Source organism: Bufo bufo, chromosome 6 (genome assembly GCF_905171765.1).
Source record: "Bufo bufo chromosome 6, aBufBuf1.1, whole genome shotgun sequence".
In the NCBI taxonomy this organism is placed as follows: Eukaryota; Metazoa; Chordata; class Amphibia; order Anura; family Bufonidae; genus Bufo; species Bufo bufo.
The window spans coordinates 84,853,639-84,872,899 of record NC_053394.1 but is presented as its reverse complement, the minus strand read 5'-3'; the positions used below and the strand labels follow the sequence as shown (position 1 = coordinate 84,872,899).

At 45.1% G+C, this 19,261-nt stretch overlaps 1 protein-coding gene and 1 long non-coding RNA gene across 2 annotated transcripts; both read left to right on the top strand.

Annotated features, from left to right (window-relative positions):
* Window positions 1-5,897: 5,897 nt before the first annotated feature.
* On the top strand, window positions 5,898-6,895 carry LOC121003850. The gene is made up of 3 exons (XR_005779612.1): window positions 5,898-5,961; window positions 6,272-6,413; window positions 6,778-6,895. It is a non-coding gene; the product is annotated as an uncharacterized LOC121003850 (long non-coding RNA).
* An 8,385-nt stretch (window positions 6,896-15,280) lies between these two features.
* LOC121005540 (izumo sperm-egg fusion protein 1-like) lies at window positions 15,281-18,975 on the top strand. The gene is made up of 12 exons (XM_040438312.1): window positions 15,281-15,425; window positions 15,508-15,582; window positions 15,711-15,794; window positions 16,068-16,088; window positions 16,482-16,496; window positions 16,587-16,670; window positions 16,860-16,907; window positions 17,227-17,301; window positions 17,473-17,573; window positions 17,884-18,025; window positions 18,390-18,567; window positions 18,862-18,975. The coding sequence occupies exons 1-12, from the start codon at window positions 15,281-15,283 to the stop codon at window positions 18,920-18,922; spliced, it is 1,029 nt and encodes a 342-aa protein (XP_040294246.1). The 3' UTR covers window positions 18,923-18,975.
* Window positions 18,976-19,261: the final 286 nt, after the last annotated feature.

Genomic DNA, 19,261 nt, shown 5'->3' with positions numbered 1-19,261 from the left:
GCAAATCTCATCCATGACATTCAGCTGTCATTCCCTTAAATAGGAGTTGAGCTTCAGTGCAAATGTATGGCCGCTATACCATACACAGAGCTGTGCTGTGCTCCGTACACAGTATAATTTCTGGAGCAGTGGCTGCATGAATCAGCTAATCAGATTCAGACCCCCACCGATCTGATATTGATGACCCATCATGAATATAGCTCATCAATATCTGCAAATGCAGTGGCCTTATATGTGTAATATATAACATGTAACATGTTATGTGATGTACTAGTAATGTGATGCACGAGTATACAGTGCAGATATTGGAACATCACATTGCAGTACATATACATAATAAACACAGTGACGTAGCTATAGGGGTCGCAATTGCGACCGGGCCCCTAAGTCAGAGGGGCCTATGGGGCCCCCTCCAGGAGAGATAGATGTGGCAGCGGGCAGCATTGCTATAGCAGCGCCACTGGGCCCGGTCCGCCTGCTGAGGATGCGGCCTTACCCCCTCCCCGATCCCCCCCCCATCATTGGTTGCAGCAGCAGTTCCGATCGGAGTCCCAGCAGTGTAATGGCAGCCAGGACGCTACTGAAATCCTGGCTGCCATGGCCAGTTACTCTGCAGCATACTTACATGCGCTGTCGCCGCCGGGCGCTCCTCCTTCTTGTAACTCATCACAGTTCTGTGCGGCGCATTGCTATAAGCATAAGCAATGCGCCGCACAGACCTGTAAGTTACAAGAAGAAGGAGCGCCCGGCGGCCATCGCGCAAGTAAGTATTCTGCTGACTAACTGACCATGGCAGCCAGGACTTCAGTAGCGTCCTGGCTGCCATGGTAACCGATCGGAGCCCCAGCATTAGACTGCTGGGTCTCCGATTGGAACTGCCGCTGCCACCAATGGTGGTCGGGGGTTGGGGGAGGGCGCACTGCCCACAATGATTATAATACTGGGGGGGGGGAGGGCTTGCACTGCCCACCAATGATTATAATACTGGGAGGGGGCGCACTGCCCACCAATGATTTTATTACTGGGGGGAGGGCTTGCACTGCCCACCAATGATTATAATACTGGGGGGGGCGCACTGCCCACCAATGATTTTATTACTGGGGGGAGGGCGCACTGCCCACTAATGATTTTAATGCTGAGGGGGAGGGCTTGCACTGCCCACCAGTGATTATAATACTGGAGGGGGCGCACTGCCCACCAATGATTTTAATACCGGCGAGGGCGCACTGCCCACCAATGATTTTAATACAGGGGAGGGGGGGAGGGCGCACTGCCCACCAATGATTTTAAAACCGGGGAGGGTGCACTGCCCACCAATGATTTTAATACCGGGGAGGGTGCACTGGGGGCTGATTGAGAGGCACTGGAGGCTGATGGAGAGGCATTGACTGGGGGCTGCTGGTGAGAGGCACTGGGAGCTGATTGAGAGGCACTGGGAGCTGATTGAGAGGCACTGGGGACTGATTGAGAGGCACTGGGGACTGATTGAGAGGCACTGGGGGCTGGTGAGAGGCACTGGGGGTTGGTGAGAGGCACTGGGGGCTAATGGAGAGGCACTGGGGGCTGGCGAGAGGCACTGGGGGCTGGTGAGAGGCACTGGGGGCTGATGGAGAGGCTACTGGGGGCTGCTATGGGGCTACTGGGGGCTGCTATAAGGCTACTGGGGGCTGTTATAAGGCATGGGGCTCTTATCTGAGGTCTGATTGGGGGTCATTCATATTGGGGTCTGAGCTGAGGTGTTATCTGAGGTCTTATTGGAGTCTTATTCGCATTGGGGATCTTATTGGGGCTGTTAGCTGAGGTCTGATTAACATTGGGGGTCTGATTGGTGGTCTGACCTGAGGTATAATGAAAAATATTTTTTTTCCGGAGCAGCTTGGAGAAAAAAGGCCTCACAGTCTCCCACACTCCTTCTGCCCGGCCAAGCCAGCCAGCACCCCTCAGGCCAAGCCAGCCAGCACCCCTCAGGCCAAGCCTGCAAAGCACCCCTGAGGCCAAGCCAGCCAGCACCCCTGAGGCCAAGCCTGCCAGCACCCCTGAGGCCAAGCCTGCCAGCACCCCTGAGGCCAAGCCTGCCAGCACCCGTGAGGCCAAGCCTGCCAGCACCCGTGAGGCCAAGCCTGTCAGCACCCCTGAGTCTTCAGAACTGTAAGTAAATTATATATAAGGGGAGCTTATAATATGAAAGAGACGAATTATGTCTGAACAGACATACAGTATAGTGCAAATTCCAGTTTTTGTTTATGTTTTATGTTGCACTGAATTTTCTGAGGGGGGAGGGGTGGCAGTGGATCTTGAGGGAGTTCCCACACTTTTTTCTCAGGACTTGACCCCTGGAGTGGTCCCGCAGTCTGGGTGGCAGTTCTGACTAGTCCTACTTAAATACACAGACATTTAGAGTCATACATTTCCTACACTGGCACAAATGCGTTGCCAGTGACCAACTGTCTGTGCTCAGTCCTACACGTAACCGTCGTAAGTGCATGAGGACCTGCGGATGTGGCGGCGAGGTCTGAGAGGTATGTGGGGGTGGGAGATCCGGGAGGGGGCCCATAATTTTTTTTTTGCTATGGGGCCCAGTCATTTCTTGCTACGCCCCTGAATATACAATATATTACTTGGGCAGCATGTACCACCATCAGTCCAGGGCAGCTGAGGGCCTGGGTGGACAAGTGAGGCAGGCTGAAGCTGAGGGCAGCAGCTAGAAGGCCCCTGGCATTGACTGACAGATGATGGCCCCACTCAGCAGCCTGACAGCAGGACACAGGAGTGAGGCAGAGCATCAGCCTAGCTCCACACTGGCAGTTGCTGTGAAGTCAGCCGCGGCGCCCATATGCTAGGTGATGTCGCTGAGACACAGACAGCTACGTTCTGACGTTTGCCAGCCTCAAGATTAAGAGAAGACCACGTGAGTCAGTCCTTAACCACCAGCTTTCATTATAGGTCTTCCATACCTACCTATAATGGAAGCGGCCACCCCTATGATGTCATTAAATACCACGATACTTAAGAAACGATGATATCGTCATATTGCCGTTTTTTAATACTGCATTATATTGTGGATACCGGTATATTGCCCAACACTAGCAGAACATAACTTGCATATTTCATATAATGATGACACAATTACATTTTCCACTAATCCAATAACTTTTGTGTTTCAGAGCCTCATTTTCAAATTCCGATAACATCATACAGTGGAATATACGGGTGGTACATGTTCTGTTACCCATGCCTGATATTTATATTCTGTAAAGAATGTCATGATATGTATTAGTTGTGGCTTAAAAAAAAAGTTTTTTAAGTGAACATACTTATTTACTCCCTCAAACATCTCACGTTCCAGAGAATTATTTGCATATGATGTCATAATCCCATTTTCCACCAATCCAATTGCTTGTTTCAGAGCCTCATTTGCATATTCTGATGATGTCATAAAGACATTGTCTCTTAACCGGCGCCTGATGCTGTAACCTGTGCAGTGCTGTTGTCTTCTCAGTGGGACATAGTTCTGCTCTCTTGCGTCCTTAGTGATTATTTGCTACAGGAAGCGATTTTACTAAAGATGTCTGGTTCTATCCAGACCATGTGGCTTCTACTGCTCGTAACATCTGTCTTCATCGGACAGTCTCTCTGTTGCATACCATGCGACTCCAGAGGGAAAATGGCTATGGAAGAATTCAACACCTTTATCAAAAGCCAAGTCGATGACATTGACTCAATAGAAGCCTATGTCAACATCAAGCGGTTTGCCAAAGTCACCGAGAAAAAAGTCCTGAACTACCTTGAGGATGAAGTCGGCATACTGGGTACTTATATTATTACTATTATCTTAATTTCATATAATCTATAGATAGATAGATAATTATTGTACCATTATTTTCCTTCCAGATAAATATGCTATATCCGAAATTGCGTCTGAATATAAAAAATCTGTGGACGTCATCCAGGATATAGATTTTAAGGGTAAGTACAATATTTTATACGTAGGTGGAAATTCTACTTCTCTTATTAATAGGAATTAGTGTGTTGGGGGCTCAGACTGATAGATGAGGGGATCGGACTCTCATTCTTCTCCTCTTTATATATCTTAGAGATCCAGCTTCTTCACATCATTGGACTCCATTTCCAGCGACTCAAAGAAAAGCTCAAGGTTATCGTCCAGGACTCAAACCAACGTAAGTGGAATCTTCTTCTGTCTACCATTGTACTTATCTTCTACGTGTCTGGTAGGTTGTCAGAGAGGATGTTTTCAACTTGTTTTCCTTTCCCTACAGCCTAGTGACAGGAGGGAGCGATTGTAATAAAATGTTCTATACTGGGAATTGCTATGCGTGCAGTTTTCTTTTGTATTATTGCAGGGTTATACATAGAGCCCTCATATACAGGGGATTTCTGTTCTCTATTGTTCTTTATTAGTAATTCTGCTTTTCTTCATTTCTCACTTTTAGGGAGGTGTCCAAATAAACAAGGTGAGTTCTTCTAGATATAACACCTGCTATAATATGACATATAAATGTATTACACACACAGGCCTCTTGTAGTAATAGTAATGTAGACCCAAACTAGAGATCCCCACAGCCACCAATCAGATCACTGCTGTTATCTCCTACCCTGTACTGGACATATGAAAGCCAGCACCTGATTGGCTGCCAGGAATGTTTGCACTAGGAGCTGCTGCGTTCTATAGAGGCCCGGACCGTTCTGGGGCGGCTCAGAGATTTCTGTCAATGGAAATCTAGAAAACAAAGTGACGAACACAGAGGCACTGACATCATGTAATAATAAGGAGACCCAGAGATTAGAGGTTTCTGAGTCTGACAATGAGAACGGTCAGTAATGTCTTCTTTCTTCTCCATTCCTCAGGTGCAGACAGCTGTGGTAAGTACATTTTATACCAGATTCAGCTTCTTGTCATTATTATTATTATCTATAAGATTGGACGGTTATAACACAAGTGCCATTTCCCCAGGATTAATGGTGCAAACCTACATCAACTGTCAGACCTGCGCCGAGGAGAAGGTTGTCTGCGCCGGGGGCCCTCCAAAAAATCAAGGTACAGTATAAGATTTTTATCATAGGCCAGAGTAACAAGAAATTACACTATATAATGCATGCCAATGGACCTTTCCCACTAGTGTGTGTAAACTGTGGGTACTGTGCCTATTATACAGAGGTGAGCAGCACTACATAGGCACTTTACACAGCACTCGCTGACTATTATATGATGTCTCCTCTTTTCACAGACTACTTGGAGAGATGCAGCTGCCTGTGCACCTCCAACAGATGTTTCGGTAAAGTAGAAGTTTCTATTCCTATATCTACATTCATATAGTACATTAGTAAATATATAGGACCCCAAATCCTCACCGTACACTAAATATACCAGTCACTGGTATACACCAGACTTCCCAAAGCAGGAGGATATTTACATTAATATGATTCAGTCCATAAGCAGGCTAGAAGGGTGATTTGTGGCAGCCTGTACAGTATCCTGTCCATGTGCAGGTGACAGAGGGGTGATAGATACCAGCACATGACTATCATATTTATTCTAATATTATAAGTGTCTTTAATGCTCGGCTCACATTTCATTTCTTTCTTCTTTTCTCAGATCTGAAAACTGGACAGTCCTGCTCTCCATGTAAAGATCACAAGTCTCACCTGGCAGAGACTGTAAACTGTGGAGGTGAGGAGATAGCAGAATATAACCAGTTACTATCAGTCTCCTCTATGATGGCCGTATTTCCTATTAGGTCTTATAGAAGGAGACGTGTTATTGAGACAACCCCTAAATGTAGGACAGAATATCTACACAATTACTTCTATAATATCTTCTTTCATTTTCCTGTTTTTCTAGAGATAAATATAAAAATCCCAGAATATGAAGAACTAATTCTGGACTGTACTTTTGAATGGTACGCAAGGCTGGAGGACACCTATAACAACGTGTTCACCCTGGTAAGTACAATGCAGGGTAAAATTGGGAGATTGTTCAGTTTGAGTTATACGACCATAATGTTAAGGCAGCGCTTCCCAAACGTATTCCTTTCATTACTCAAAAACCACTTAGCAGAAAGTCCTTTCACCCAATATCATCACCAGGCTGCTCAATATGGTCTAAAATCAGACTTTCTGTCATGTCAGCAAATTATCATCAGCAATTTTCTAAATTTTTGTCTTAATGATATGACTATGTAAATTACAAATATTATATTATAAATAGTTGTGATATCTGAGGCTCTGATAATTCTCCATATTTTTTCTATAGCCTCGTGAACACAATCCCAAAATCACCCGGGAGCCCTATCTAGTGATCAAGGGCGTACAGATGGGGGACTCCGGACGGTACACGTGTACCACCATCCTGGACTCTGAGGTGCCAGTGAGTAAGATCACCTATAACGTGGCAGGTAAGGACATATTATTACTGGCACTATGCTGAGTGGTAATTCTTAGATACACGGGATTCATATCTACTTGTGGGGGATAATTAGTGAGAAAGGATCTAGTTCTGAAAATCTGAATTGTCACCTATAATGTGGGGCTATTTTACATTAGTATTTGTAAGGAAAAAACCTATAATGGAAAGATTTTAGCCATTTCTGTATTTTGGAGCCACTTTTGGTTTTGACAGTGCTTCTGAGCCTCCATGATGCAGACGATTCTGATATTCTGACATATATTTCATGTTCTTTCATGTATAAGATACACTACAATGTCATTATCGTTCTCTTCATGGAATTAACTATTAATGTAATTGTTTTCTTCATTTAGTTATCAGCGAATCGGAACAGGCGACAAAAAAATACCATCCTCGCCCTACACTTCCTGATGTGCTTGACATCACAGCGCCTGAGCCGCCACTTCTAGAGGAGCTACAGAACAACAATGCTTCCCTCATAGCAATATCTGTGGCCGGCTCCGTCACCATCATGCTGATCACTGGCATATGGTAGGTAGCATCTATAAGATACTCTGTGGAACAGGCGTAGTATTTTAGATAAATATTACACATTACACAGTGTAAACTTAGTCCAGGCAGTCACTGGATGCTCCAGATTTATCACAATACTGAACGCTTCATGATAAATTTGTCGCACATTACAAGGCCAGACATGTTATAATGTCAGTGGACTGATAAGCAGCTAATGTAAGAAAAAACATTGGAGGATCTGTGCACACATTTCACTCAGAGCTGACATGTAAGTAGCAAATATCAAATAACTGATAGATTTTCTTTTTTCAGCATCTGCATGTTCTGGAGGAAAATGAAATCTAGAGAGCCTCTGGAAAAAGAGCCAGTGTGAAGGCGAACCGTCAAGCACCATCCTGTACTGCCACCTGCCAGGAAAAAAAAAAATAAAAATGAAAATTTTAACCCTTCCCCAAAAACAAAAAAACTTTAAAAAACAACTTCCCTTCCCCATTTCTGCCTTCACTTTCTTTCCCTACTCCCCCTCCATGAAAAAATAAAAATAAAAAAATGTTTCCCAAAAAATAAAAAATTCTCTTCCCTTCCCCTTTTCTTCCCTCCCCTTTTTCCCTTAAAAATAAAAAAAATAAAAATATACAAAAAATCTTGACTGCAGCATTTCATTTCCCATTCCTTACCTGCCTATATGTCACATAAGAACTACAAAGACTATGGCCTCTTTCCCACGGGCGTGTGTGCCCCGTGGTCATGCTGCGGCCCGCATAATGCGGGCCGCAATGCAGGAGCACAATCCGTGGGGCAGCCGCAGCGGATCGCGGACCCATTCACTTGAATGGTTCCGCGATCCGGCCGTTCAGCAAATATAGGACATGTTCGGGACGAAACCACCCTGAAAGCACTCCGTAGTGCTTTCATAGGCTTCTGTTCCGTGCTTCCATTCCGCACCATTCCGCATCTCTGGATTTGCGGACCCATTGAAGTGAATGGGTCCGCATCCGTGATGAGGAATGCCCACGGAAGGGCACCCGTGTATTGCGGATCCACAAATGCGGTCTGCAATACGGCAACGGGGCGCACACGCCCGTGGGAAAGAGGCCTATATCAGAGATAGATCAGGAGGATGGAGTCTCTTCTTGTTATTCTTAACACCAGCGCCAGTTTCAAGATCTATAGTCATATAACTTATGGTTTGACTGAGCGGAAACATGTCTTTATTAGAAAACCTTCCTAAATCTAGATGACTAACTTCACGCACCTGGGCTCCAATGTAAAATACCTAACAGGGCCATGAACTATCATGTGTGGTGTACAGCACTGGTCTACTCATATGGGACATGTGGACCTTTTGGACCCTCTCAGATTAAAGGGCCTAGGGTGTGACCTTTGCTGGGGGAAAAAGATGTGGGATGTCGCATAGTCGAGCTCGTCTTCTTTCTTCTTCTTCTTGCAGGACCTGGCTGGAAAAGGACCTTCGGTGACGTCATCGCGCTCACCACGTGGTGAGCACGGTGACGTCAGCGCCGGTCCTGCTGAATGAAGATAGAAGAACCTTCTATCTTCATTCAGCAGGACCTGCGCTGACATCACCGCGCTCACCACGTGGTGAGCGCGATGACGTCACCGAAGGTCCTTTTCCAGCCAGGTTCTGCAAGAAGAAGAAGAAAGAAGACGAGCTCGACTATGCGATCAAGTGGATGAGGTGAGTTGCATTTTTTCTTATTTTTAACCCCACAATGGACCTTTTACTTAGCATTCAGAATTAAAGAAAGCTATTATTTTCCATTATAACCATGTTATAATGGAAAATAATAAAGTAATTGGGGTCCCTGGTAACTCATCCCTTGTCTCCTTAGCAACCATGTGTGAATGTGGATGCTTGCGATTTTCACACATCCCCGTTCATTTCTATGGGGCCTGCTTTGCGTGAAAAACGCAGAATATAGAACATGCTGCGATTTTCACGCAATGCACAAGTGATGCGTGAAAATCACCGCTCATCTGAACAGCCCCATTGAAGTGAATTCGTCCGGATTCAGTGCGGGTGCAATGTGTTCACCTCAGGCATTGTACCCGCGCTGAATTCTTGCCCGTGTGAAAGGGGCCTTACTGTTTCCGATCTGCAAAAAACGTATTGCATAAGGAAACCATACGGATATGTTTTGTGGAATAACGAAACAGAAGAGGACTTAAATCAGAGAAAAAAAATTGATACGGAACAACGGATCCAGGAAAAACGGACCGCTAAACAACGGTCGTGTGCATGAGCCCTAAGTCAAGTAGTGTAGTTCCTTTTCGTTTGGCGGCCCACGTGGCGTCCCATGTGTTGGTTTACTCGTTCTTTGACACAGTGCACTGTCTATTTCAGTGCACTGGTTGGGCGTCCAAGAAAATCAATATAACAATATAACAAAATAATAGCAAAGACAAGTGCACTCTGTGGTCTTACTAAACCCTCAAACTGGTTTTAAAATTGAGAGATTAGCCAACATATCCTACGGTGTAGGACATGTCTGAGCCCGAGCACCGCGCCAAGGTTTCTCAAGTAGCTCGGGGACCTAACACTCACCTACCTGGGCCTATGTGGGCAATACCAGGAGCCAGTGGGCAAATTACAGGAGCATGAGGCCGACTCACAAACAACTCACCAGTTACCTCCAGCATGTGACCATGCTAGCAATGGGAGGAGGGAGGAGTCACTCATGCTCCTGTAATTTGCCCACTGGCTCCTGGTATTGCCCACATAGGCCCAGGTAGGTGAGTGTTAGGTCCCCGAGCTACTTGAGAAACCTTGGCGCGGTGCTCGGGCTCAGACATGTCCTACACCGTAGGATATGTTGGCTAATCTCTCAATTTTAAAATCAGTTTGAGGGTTTAGTAAGACCGCAGAGTGCACCCGTCTTTGCTATTATTTTGTTATATTGTTATATTGAATATCACATCCACATAATTGCTATCTTGTGTAGGATGTCTATTGTGGTACTTGTGGTTCACTGCGGTCATCCTCCACTGTATGCATTTTTGCTGGGGATCGTCATTAGCAATGGGCCACAAGTGCAGGATCTGCTCCCCTATATATATGCACAACTGCATGTGGGTTTGAGCACGTCCTGCTTGTTTAATACCACGCCATTCTTTTCAGTTTGTATATATAGAGATTCCTGGAGGTGTATAAACTCCAATTTAAATGTGCCTGCTTTCCATCTACAGGCTACATTTAGGTGCACCTGTGAGGCCTGGGCCTTATCAGCCAGTCTTGAGTGGGACTCGCAGACTCCTCCCTCCTCCCATTGCTAGCATGGTCACATGCTGGAGGTAACTGGTGAGTTGTTTGTGAGTCGGCCTCATGCTCCTGTAATTTGCCCACTGGCTCCTGGTATTGCCCACATAGGCCCAGGTAGGTGAGTGTTAGGTCCCCGAGCTACTTGAGAAACCTTGGCGCGGTGCTCGGGCTCAGACATGTCCTACACCGTAGGATATGTTGGCTAATCTCTCAATTTTAAAATCAGTTTGAGGGTTTAGTAAGACCGTAGAGTGCACCTGTCCTTGCTGAGTTTGCTTTAAATAACCATCGCCAGGAGTCCTCTGATAAGTCACCATTTTTTGGTGCATATGGGTTTCATCCGCAGTTTGGGACATTCTCTGGAGAGGGGTCTTCTGGTTTACCTGATGAGGAGAGATTTTCCTCGTCTTTGTCGTTTATTTGGCAAAAGATTCAGGGTAATCTGAAGAGGATGACTGAGAGATATAAGCGTGTGGCGGATAAGAGACGTGTGCCTGGTCCGGACCTGAATGTGGGTGATCTGGTGTGGTTGTCCACAAAGAATATCAAACTGAAGGTTCCCTCCTGGAAGTTGGGTCCTAAGTTTATTGGGCCTTACAATATCTTGTCCGTCATCAATCCCGTTGCCTTCCGACTTCCTCAGACTTGGAAGATCCATAATGTTTTTCACAAGTCCCTATTAAAACCTTATGTCCAACCCACTGTACCCTCCTCTTTGCCTCCTCCTCCGATTATTGTTGATGGTAATCTTGAATTTCAGGTCTCTAGGATTGTGGATTCTCGCATTATCCACGGTTCTCTCCAGTACCTCGTTCATTGGGAGGGTTATGGTCCTGAGGAGAGGATGTGGGTCCCAGTGGCGGACATTAAGGCCACTCGTCTCATTAGGGCTTTCCATAGGTCTCATCCTGAGAAGGTGTGCTCTGAGTGTCCGGAGTCCACCCGTAAAGGGAGGGTTACTGTCACCGCCACTTCTGTGAGAAAGACCTTCTCACAGAAGTGACGGTGACAGTAACCCTCCCTCTACGGGTGGACTCATCTGAGCAAACAGCAGACGAAGCCTCCAGCAGTGAACACCTAATCCAGGAAGTAGTATAAACCGCAAAGTGAGGCAGTATGGGAGGGAATATAAAGGAAGACGATTATGTCTAAATAAGTGACACCTGGCAAAAGGAAAGGAAATGAGAAAGTGAAACCAAAACAAAGAACATCATACAAGAGGTAGAGAAGAACGTCTGCCTGGCAGAAGGAAAGGAAATGAGAAAGTGAAACCAAAACAAAGAACCTCTTGTATGATGTTCTTTGTTTTGGTTTCACTTTCTCATTTCGTTTCCTTCTGCCAGGCAGACGTTCTTCTCTACCTCTTGTATGATGTTCTTTGTTTTGGTTTCACTTTCTCATTTCCTTTCCTTCTGCCAGGTGTCACTTATTTAGACATAATCGTCTTCCTTTATATTCCCTCCCATACTGCCTCACTTTGCGGTTTATACTACTTCCTGGATTAGGTGTTCACTGCTGGAGGCTTCGTCTGCTGTTTGCTCAGATAAGTCCTTTACTTTATTGTGTTTGCTTGCTGGCTTGATTCTAGGTGACCCTGACTCCCTCACTATTATAGGGTTTTCAGGTGTCACACAGGCTTAGGTACGTGGGCATGCAATCGTCTACCATCGAGACCCTTGTATGTGCATAGCAGTCAGGGAGAGCTGTTAGGGTTTTTTTAGGGCTCACCTAATAGCTCCTTAAAGTGGGATCAAGCCAGTCGCTCGTTTATTTATAAGTTTCAGCTATCTGCAAATCTCATCCATGACATTCAGCTGTCATTCCCTTAAATAGGAGTTGAGCTTCAGTGCAAATGCATGGCCGCTATACCATACACAGAGCTGTGCTGTGCTCCGTACACAGTATAATTTCTGGAGCAGTGGCTGCATGAATCAGCTAATCAGATTCAGACCCCCACCGATCTGATATTGATGACCCATCATGAATATAGCTCATCAATATCTGCAAATGCAGTGGCCTTATATGTGTAATATATAACATGTAACATGTTATGTGATGTACTAATAATGTGATGCACGAGTATAAAGTGCAGATATTGGAACATCACATTGCAGTACATATACATAATAAACACAGTGGCGTAGCTATAGGGGTCGCAATTGCGACCGGGCCCCTAAGTCAGAGGGGCCCATGGGGCCCCCTCCAGGAGAGATAGATGTGGCAGTGGGCAGCATCGCTATAGCAGCGCCACTGGGCCCAGTCTGCCTGCTGAGGATGCGGCCTTACCCCCTCCCCGATCCCCCCCCCCATCATTGGTTGCAGCGACAGTTCCGATCGGAGTGTCAGCAGTGTAATGGCAGCCAGGACGCTACTGAAATCCTGGCTGCCATGGCCAGTTACTCTGCAGCATACTTACATGCGCTGTCGCCGCCGGGCACTCCACACTGCCCACTAATGATTTTAATGCTGGGGGGGAGGGCTTGCACTGCCCACCAGTGATTATAATACTGGAGGGGGCGCACTGCCCACCAATGATTTTAATACCGGCGAGGGCGCACTGCCCACCAATGATTTTAATACAGGGGAGGGGGGGAGGGCGCACTGCGCACCAATGATTTTAAAACCGGGGAGGGTGCACTGCCCACCAATGATTTTAATACCGGGGAGGGTGCACTGGGGGCTGATTGAGAGGCACTGGAGGCTGATGGAGAGGCATTGACTGGGGGCTGCTGGTGAGAGGCACTGGGAGCTGATTGAGAGGCACTGGGAGCTGATTGAGAGGCACTGGGGACTGATTGAGAGGCACTGAGGACTGATTGAGAGGCACTGGGGGCTGGTGAGAGGCACTGGGGGCTGGTGAGAGGCACTGGGGGCTAATGGAGAGGCACTGAGGGCTGGCGAGAGGCACTGGGGGCTGACGAGAGGCACTGGGGGCTGGTGAGAGGCACTGGAGGCTGATGGAGAGGCTACTGGGGGCTGCTATGAGGCTAATGGGGGCTGCTATAAGGCTACTGGGGGCTGTTATAAGGCATGGGGCTCTTATCTGAGGTCTGATTGGGGGTCATTCATATTGGGGTCTAAGCTGAGGTGTTATCTGAGGTCTTATTGGAGTCTTATTAGCATTGGGAATCTTATTAGGGCTGTTAGCTGAGGTCTGATTAACATTGGGGGTCTGATTGGTGGTCTGACCTGAGGCATAATGAAAAATATTTTTTTTCCAGAGCAGCTTGGAGAAAAAAGGCCTCACAGTCTGCCACACTCCTTCTGCCCGGCCAAGCCAGCCAGCACCCCTCAGGCCAAGTCAGCCAGCACCCTTCAGGCCAAGCCAGCCAGCACCCCTCAGGCCAAGCCTGCAAAGCACCCCTGAGGCCAAGCCAGCCAGCACCCCTGAGGCCAAGCCTGCCAGCACCCCTGAGGCCAAGCCTGCCAGCACCCCTGAGGCCAAGCCTGCCAGCACCCCTGAGGCCAAGCCTGCCAGCACCCGTAAGGCCAAGCCTGCCAGCACCCGTGAGGCCAAGCCTGTCAGCACCCCTGAGTCTTCAGAACTGTAAGTAAATTATATATAAGGGGAGCTTATAATATGAAAGAGATGAATTATGTCTGAACAGACATACAGTATAGTGCAAATTCCAGTTTTTGTTTATGTTTTATGTTGCACTGAATTTTCTGAGGGGGGAGGGGTGGCAGTGGATCTTGAGGGAGTTCCCACACTTTTTTCTCAGGACTTGACCCCTGGAGTGGTCCCGCAGTCTGGGTGGCAGTTCTGACTAGTCCTACTTAAATACACAGACATTTAGAGTCATACATTTCCTACACTGGCACAAATGCGTTGCCAGTGACCAACTGTCTGTGCTCAGTCCTACACGTAACCGTCGTAAGTGCATGAGGACCTGCGGATGTGGCGGCGAGGTCTGAGAGATATGTGGGGGTGGGAGATCCAGGAGGGGGCCCATAATTTATTTTTTGCTATGGGGCCCAGTCATTTCTAGCTACGCCCCTGAATATACAGTATATTACTTGGGCAGCATGTACCACCATCAGTCCAGGGCAGCTGAGGGCCTGGGTGGACAAGTGAGGCAGGCTGAAGCTGAGGGCAGCAGCTAGAAGGCCCCTGGCATTGACTGACAGATGATGGCCCCACTCAGCAGCCTGGCAGCAGGACACAGGAGTGAGGCAGAGCATCAGCCTAGCTCCGCACTGGCAGTTGCTGTGAAGTCAGCCGCGGCGCCCATATGCTAGGTGATGTCGCTGTGACACAGACAGCTACGTTCTGACGTTTGCAAGCCTCAAGATTAAGAGAAGACCACGTGAGTCAGTCCTTAACCACCAGCTTTCATTATAGGTCTTCCATACCTACCTATAATGGAAGCGGCCACCCCTATGATGTCATTAAATACCACGATACTTAAGAAACGATGATATCGTCATATTGCCGTTTTTTAATACTGCATTATATTGTGGATACCGGTATATTGCCCAACACTAGCAGAACATAACTTGCATATTTCATATAATGATGACACAATTACATTTTCCACCAATCCAATAACTTTTGTGTTTCAGAGCCTCATTTTCAAATTCCGATAACATCATACAGTGGAATATACGGGTGGTACATGTTCTGTTACCCATGCCTGATATGTATATTCTGTAAAGAATGTCATTATATGTATTAGTTGTGGCTTAAAAAAAATGTTTTTTAAGTGAACATACTTATTTACTCCCTCAAACATCTCACGTTCCAGAGAATTATTTGCATATGATGTCATAATCCCATTTTCCACCAATCCAATTGCTTGTTTCAGAGCCTCATTTGCATACTCTGATGATGTCATAAAGACATTGTCTCTTAACCGGCGCCTGATGCTGTAACCTGTGCAGTGCTGTTGTCTTCTCAGTGGGACATAGTTCTGCTCTCTTGCGTCCTTAGTGATTATTTGCTACAGGAAGCGATTTTACTAAAGATGTCTGGTTCTATCCAGACCATGTGGCTTCTACTGCTCGTAACATCTGTCTTCATCGGACAGTCTCTCTGTTGCATACCATGCGACTCCAGAGGGAAAATGGCTATGGAAGAATTCAACACCTTTATCAAAAGCCAAGTCGATGACATTGACTCAATAGAAGCCTATGTCAACATCAAGCGGTTTGCCAAAGTCACCGAGAAAAAAGTCCTGAACTACCTTGAGGATGAAGTCGGCATACTGGGTACTTATATTATTACTATTATCTTAATTTCATATAATCTATAGATAGATAGATAATTATTGTACCATTATTTTCCTTCCAGATAAATATGCTATATCAGAAATTGCGTCTGAATATAAAAAATCTGTGGACGTCATCCAGGATATAGATTTTAAGGGTAAGTACAATATTTTATACGTAGGTGGAAATTCTACTTCTCTTATTAATAGGAATTAGTGTGTTGGGGGCTCAGACTGATAGATGAGGGGATCGGACTCTCATTCTTCTCCTCTTTATATATCTTAGAGATCCAGCTTCTTCACATCATTGGACTCCATTTCCAGCGACTCAAAGAAAAGCTCAAGGTTATCGTCCAGGACTCAAACCAACGTAAGTGGAATCTTCTTCTGTCTACCATTGTACTTATCTTCTACGTGTCTGGTAGGTTGTCAGAGAGGATGTTTTCAACTTGTTTTCCTTTCCCTACAGCCTAGTGACAGGAGGGAGCGATTGTAATAAAATGTTCTATACTGGGAATTGCTATGCGTGCAGTTTTCTTTTGTATTATTGCAGTGTTATAGATAGAGCCCTCATATACAGGGGATTTCTGTTCTCTGTTGTTCTCTATTAGTAATTCTGCTTTTCTTCATTTCTCACTTTTAGGGAGGTGTCCAAATAAACAAGGTGAGTTCTTCTAGATATAACACCTGCTATAATATGACATATAAATGTATTACACACACAGGCCTCTTGTAGTAATAGTAATGTAAACCCAAACTAGAGATAAACACAGCCACCAACAGATCACTGCTGTTATCTCCTACCCTGTACTGGACATATGAAAGCCAGCACCTGATTGGCTGCCAGGAATGTTTGCACTAGGAGCTGCTGCGTTCTATAGAGGCTCGGACCGTTCTGGGGCGGCTCAGAGATTTCTGTCAATGGAAATCTAGAAAACAAAGTGACGAACACAGAGGCACTGACATCATGTAATAATAAGGAGACCCAGAGATTAGAGGTTTCTGAGTCTGACAATGAGAACGGTCAGTAATGTCTTCTTTCTTCTCCATTCCTCAGGTGCAGACAGCTGTGGTAAGTACATTTTATACCAGATTCAGCTTCTTGTCATTATTATTATTATCTATAAGATTGGACGGTTATAACACAAGTGCATTTCCCCAGGATTAATGGTGCAAACCTACATCAACTGTCAGACCTGCGCCGAGGAGAAGGTTGTCTGCGCCGGGGGCCCTCCAAAAAATCAAGGTACAGTATAAGATTTTTATCATAGGCCAGAGTAACTAGAATTACACTATATAATGCATGCCAATGGACCTTTCCCACTAGTGTGTGTAAACTGTGGGTACTGTGCCTATTATACAGAGGTGAGCAGCACTACATAGGCACTTTACACAGCACTCGCTGACTATTATATGATGTCTCCTCTTTTCACAGACTACTTGGAGAGATGCAGCTGCCTGTGCACCTCCAACAGATGTTTCGGTAAAGTAGAAGTTTCTATTCTTATATCTACATTCATATAGCACATTAGTAAATATATAGGACCCCAAATCCTCACCGTACACTAAATATACCAGTCACTGGTATACACCAGACTTCCCAAAGCAGGAGGATATTTACATTAATATGATTCAGTCCATAAGCAGGCTAGAAGGGTGATTTGTGGCAGCCTGTACAGTATCCTGTCCATGTGCAGGTGACAGAGGGGTTATAGATACCAGCACATGATTATCATATTTATTCTAATATTATAAGTGTCTTAATGCTCGGCTCACATTTCATTTCTTTCTTCTTTTCTCAGATCTGAAAACTGGACGGTCCTGCTCTCCATGTAAAGATCACAAGTCTCACCTGGCAGAGACTGTAAACTGTGGAGGTGAGGAGATAGCAGAATATAACCAGTTACTATCAGTCTCCTCTATGATGGCCGTATTTCCTATTAGGTCTTATAGAAGGAGACGTGTTATTGAGACAACCCCTAAATGTAGGACAGAATATCTACACAATTACTTCTATAATATCTTCTTTCATTTTCCTGTTTTTCTAGAGATAAATATAAAAATCCCAGAATATGAAGAACTAATTCTGGACTGTACTTTTGAATGGTACGCGAGGCTGGAGGACACCTATAACAACGTGTTCACCCTGGTAAGTACAATGCAGGGTAAAATTGGGAGATTGTTCAGTTTGAGTTATACGACCATAATGTTAAGGCAGCGCTTCCCAAACGTATTCCTTTCATTACTCAAAAACCACTTAGCAGAAAGTCCTTTCACCCAATATCATCACCAGGCTGCTCAATATGGTCTAAAATCAGACTTTCTGTCATGTCAGCAAATTATCATCAGCAATTTTCTAAATTTTTGTCTTAATGATATGACTATGTAAATTACAAATATTATATTATAAATAGTTGTGATATCTGAGGCTCTGATAATTCTCCATATTTTTTCTATAGCCTCGTGAACACAATCCCAAAATCACCCGGGAGCCCTATCTAGTGATCAAGGGCGTACAGATGGGGGACTCCGGACGGTACACGTGTACCACCATCCTGGACTCTGAAGTGCCAGTGAGTAAGATCACCTATAACGTGGCAGGTAAGGACATATTATTACTGGCACTATGCTGAGTGGTAATTCTTAGATACACGGGATTCATATCTACTTGTGGGTGATAATTAGTGAGAAAGGATCTAGTTCTGAAAATCTGAATTGTCACCTATAATGTGGGGCTATTTTACATTAGTATTTGTAAGGAAAAAACCTATAATGGAAAGATTTTAGCCATTTCTGTATTTTGGAGCCACTTTTGGTTTTGACAGTGCTTCTGAGCCTCCATGATGCAGACGATTCTGATATTCTGACATATATTTCATGTTCTTTCATGTATAAGATACACTACAATGTCATTATCGTTCTCTTCATGGAATTAACTATTAATGTAATTGTTTTCTTCATTTAGTTATCAGCGAATCGGAACAGGCGACAAAAAAATACCATCCTCGCCCTACACTTCCTGATGTGCTTGACATCACAGCGCCTGAGCCGCCACTTCTAGAGGAGCTACAGAACAACAATGCTTCCCTCATAGCAATATCTGTGGCCGGCTCCGTCACCATCATGCTGATCGCTGGCATATGGTAGGTAGCATCTATAAGATACTCTGTGGAACAGGCGTAGTATTTTAGATAAATATTACACATTACACAGTGTAAACTTAGTCCAGGCAGTCACTGGATGCTCCAGATTTATCACAATACTGAACGCTTCATGATAAATTTGTCGCACATTACAAGGCCAGACATGTTATAATGTCAGTGGACTGATAAGCAGCTAATGTAAGAAAAAACATTGGAGGATCTGTGCACACATTTCACTCAGAGCTGACATGTAAGTAGCAAATATCAAATAACTGATAGATTTTCTTTTTTCAGCATCTGCATGTTCTGGAGGAAAATGAAATCTAGAGAGCCTCTGGAAAAAGAGCCAGTGTGAAGGCGAACCGTCAAGCACCATCCTGTACTGCCACCTGCCAGGAAAAAAAAAAAAATGAAAAATTTAACCCTTCCCCAAAAACAAAAAAACTTTAAAAAAAACTTCCCTTCCCCATTTCTGCCTTCACTTTCTCTCCCTACTCCCCCTCCATGAAAAAATAAAAATAAAAAAATGTTTCCCAAAAAATAAAAAATTCTCTTCCCTTCCCCTTTTCTTCCCTCCCCTTTTTCCCTTAAAAATAAAAAAAATAAAAATATACAAAACATCTTGACTGTAGCATTTCATTTCCCATTCCTTACCTGCCTATATGTCACATAAGAACTACAAAGACTATGGCCT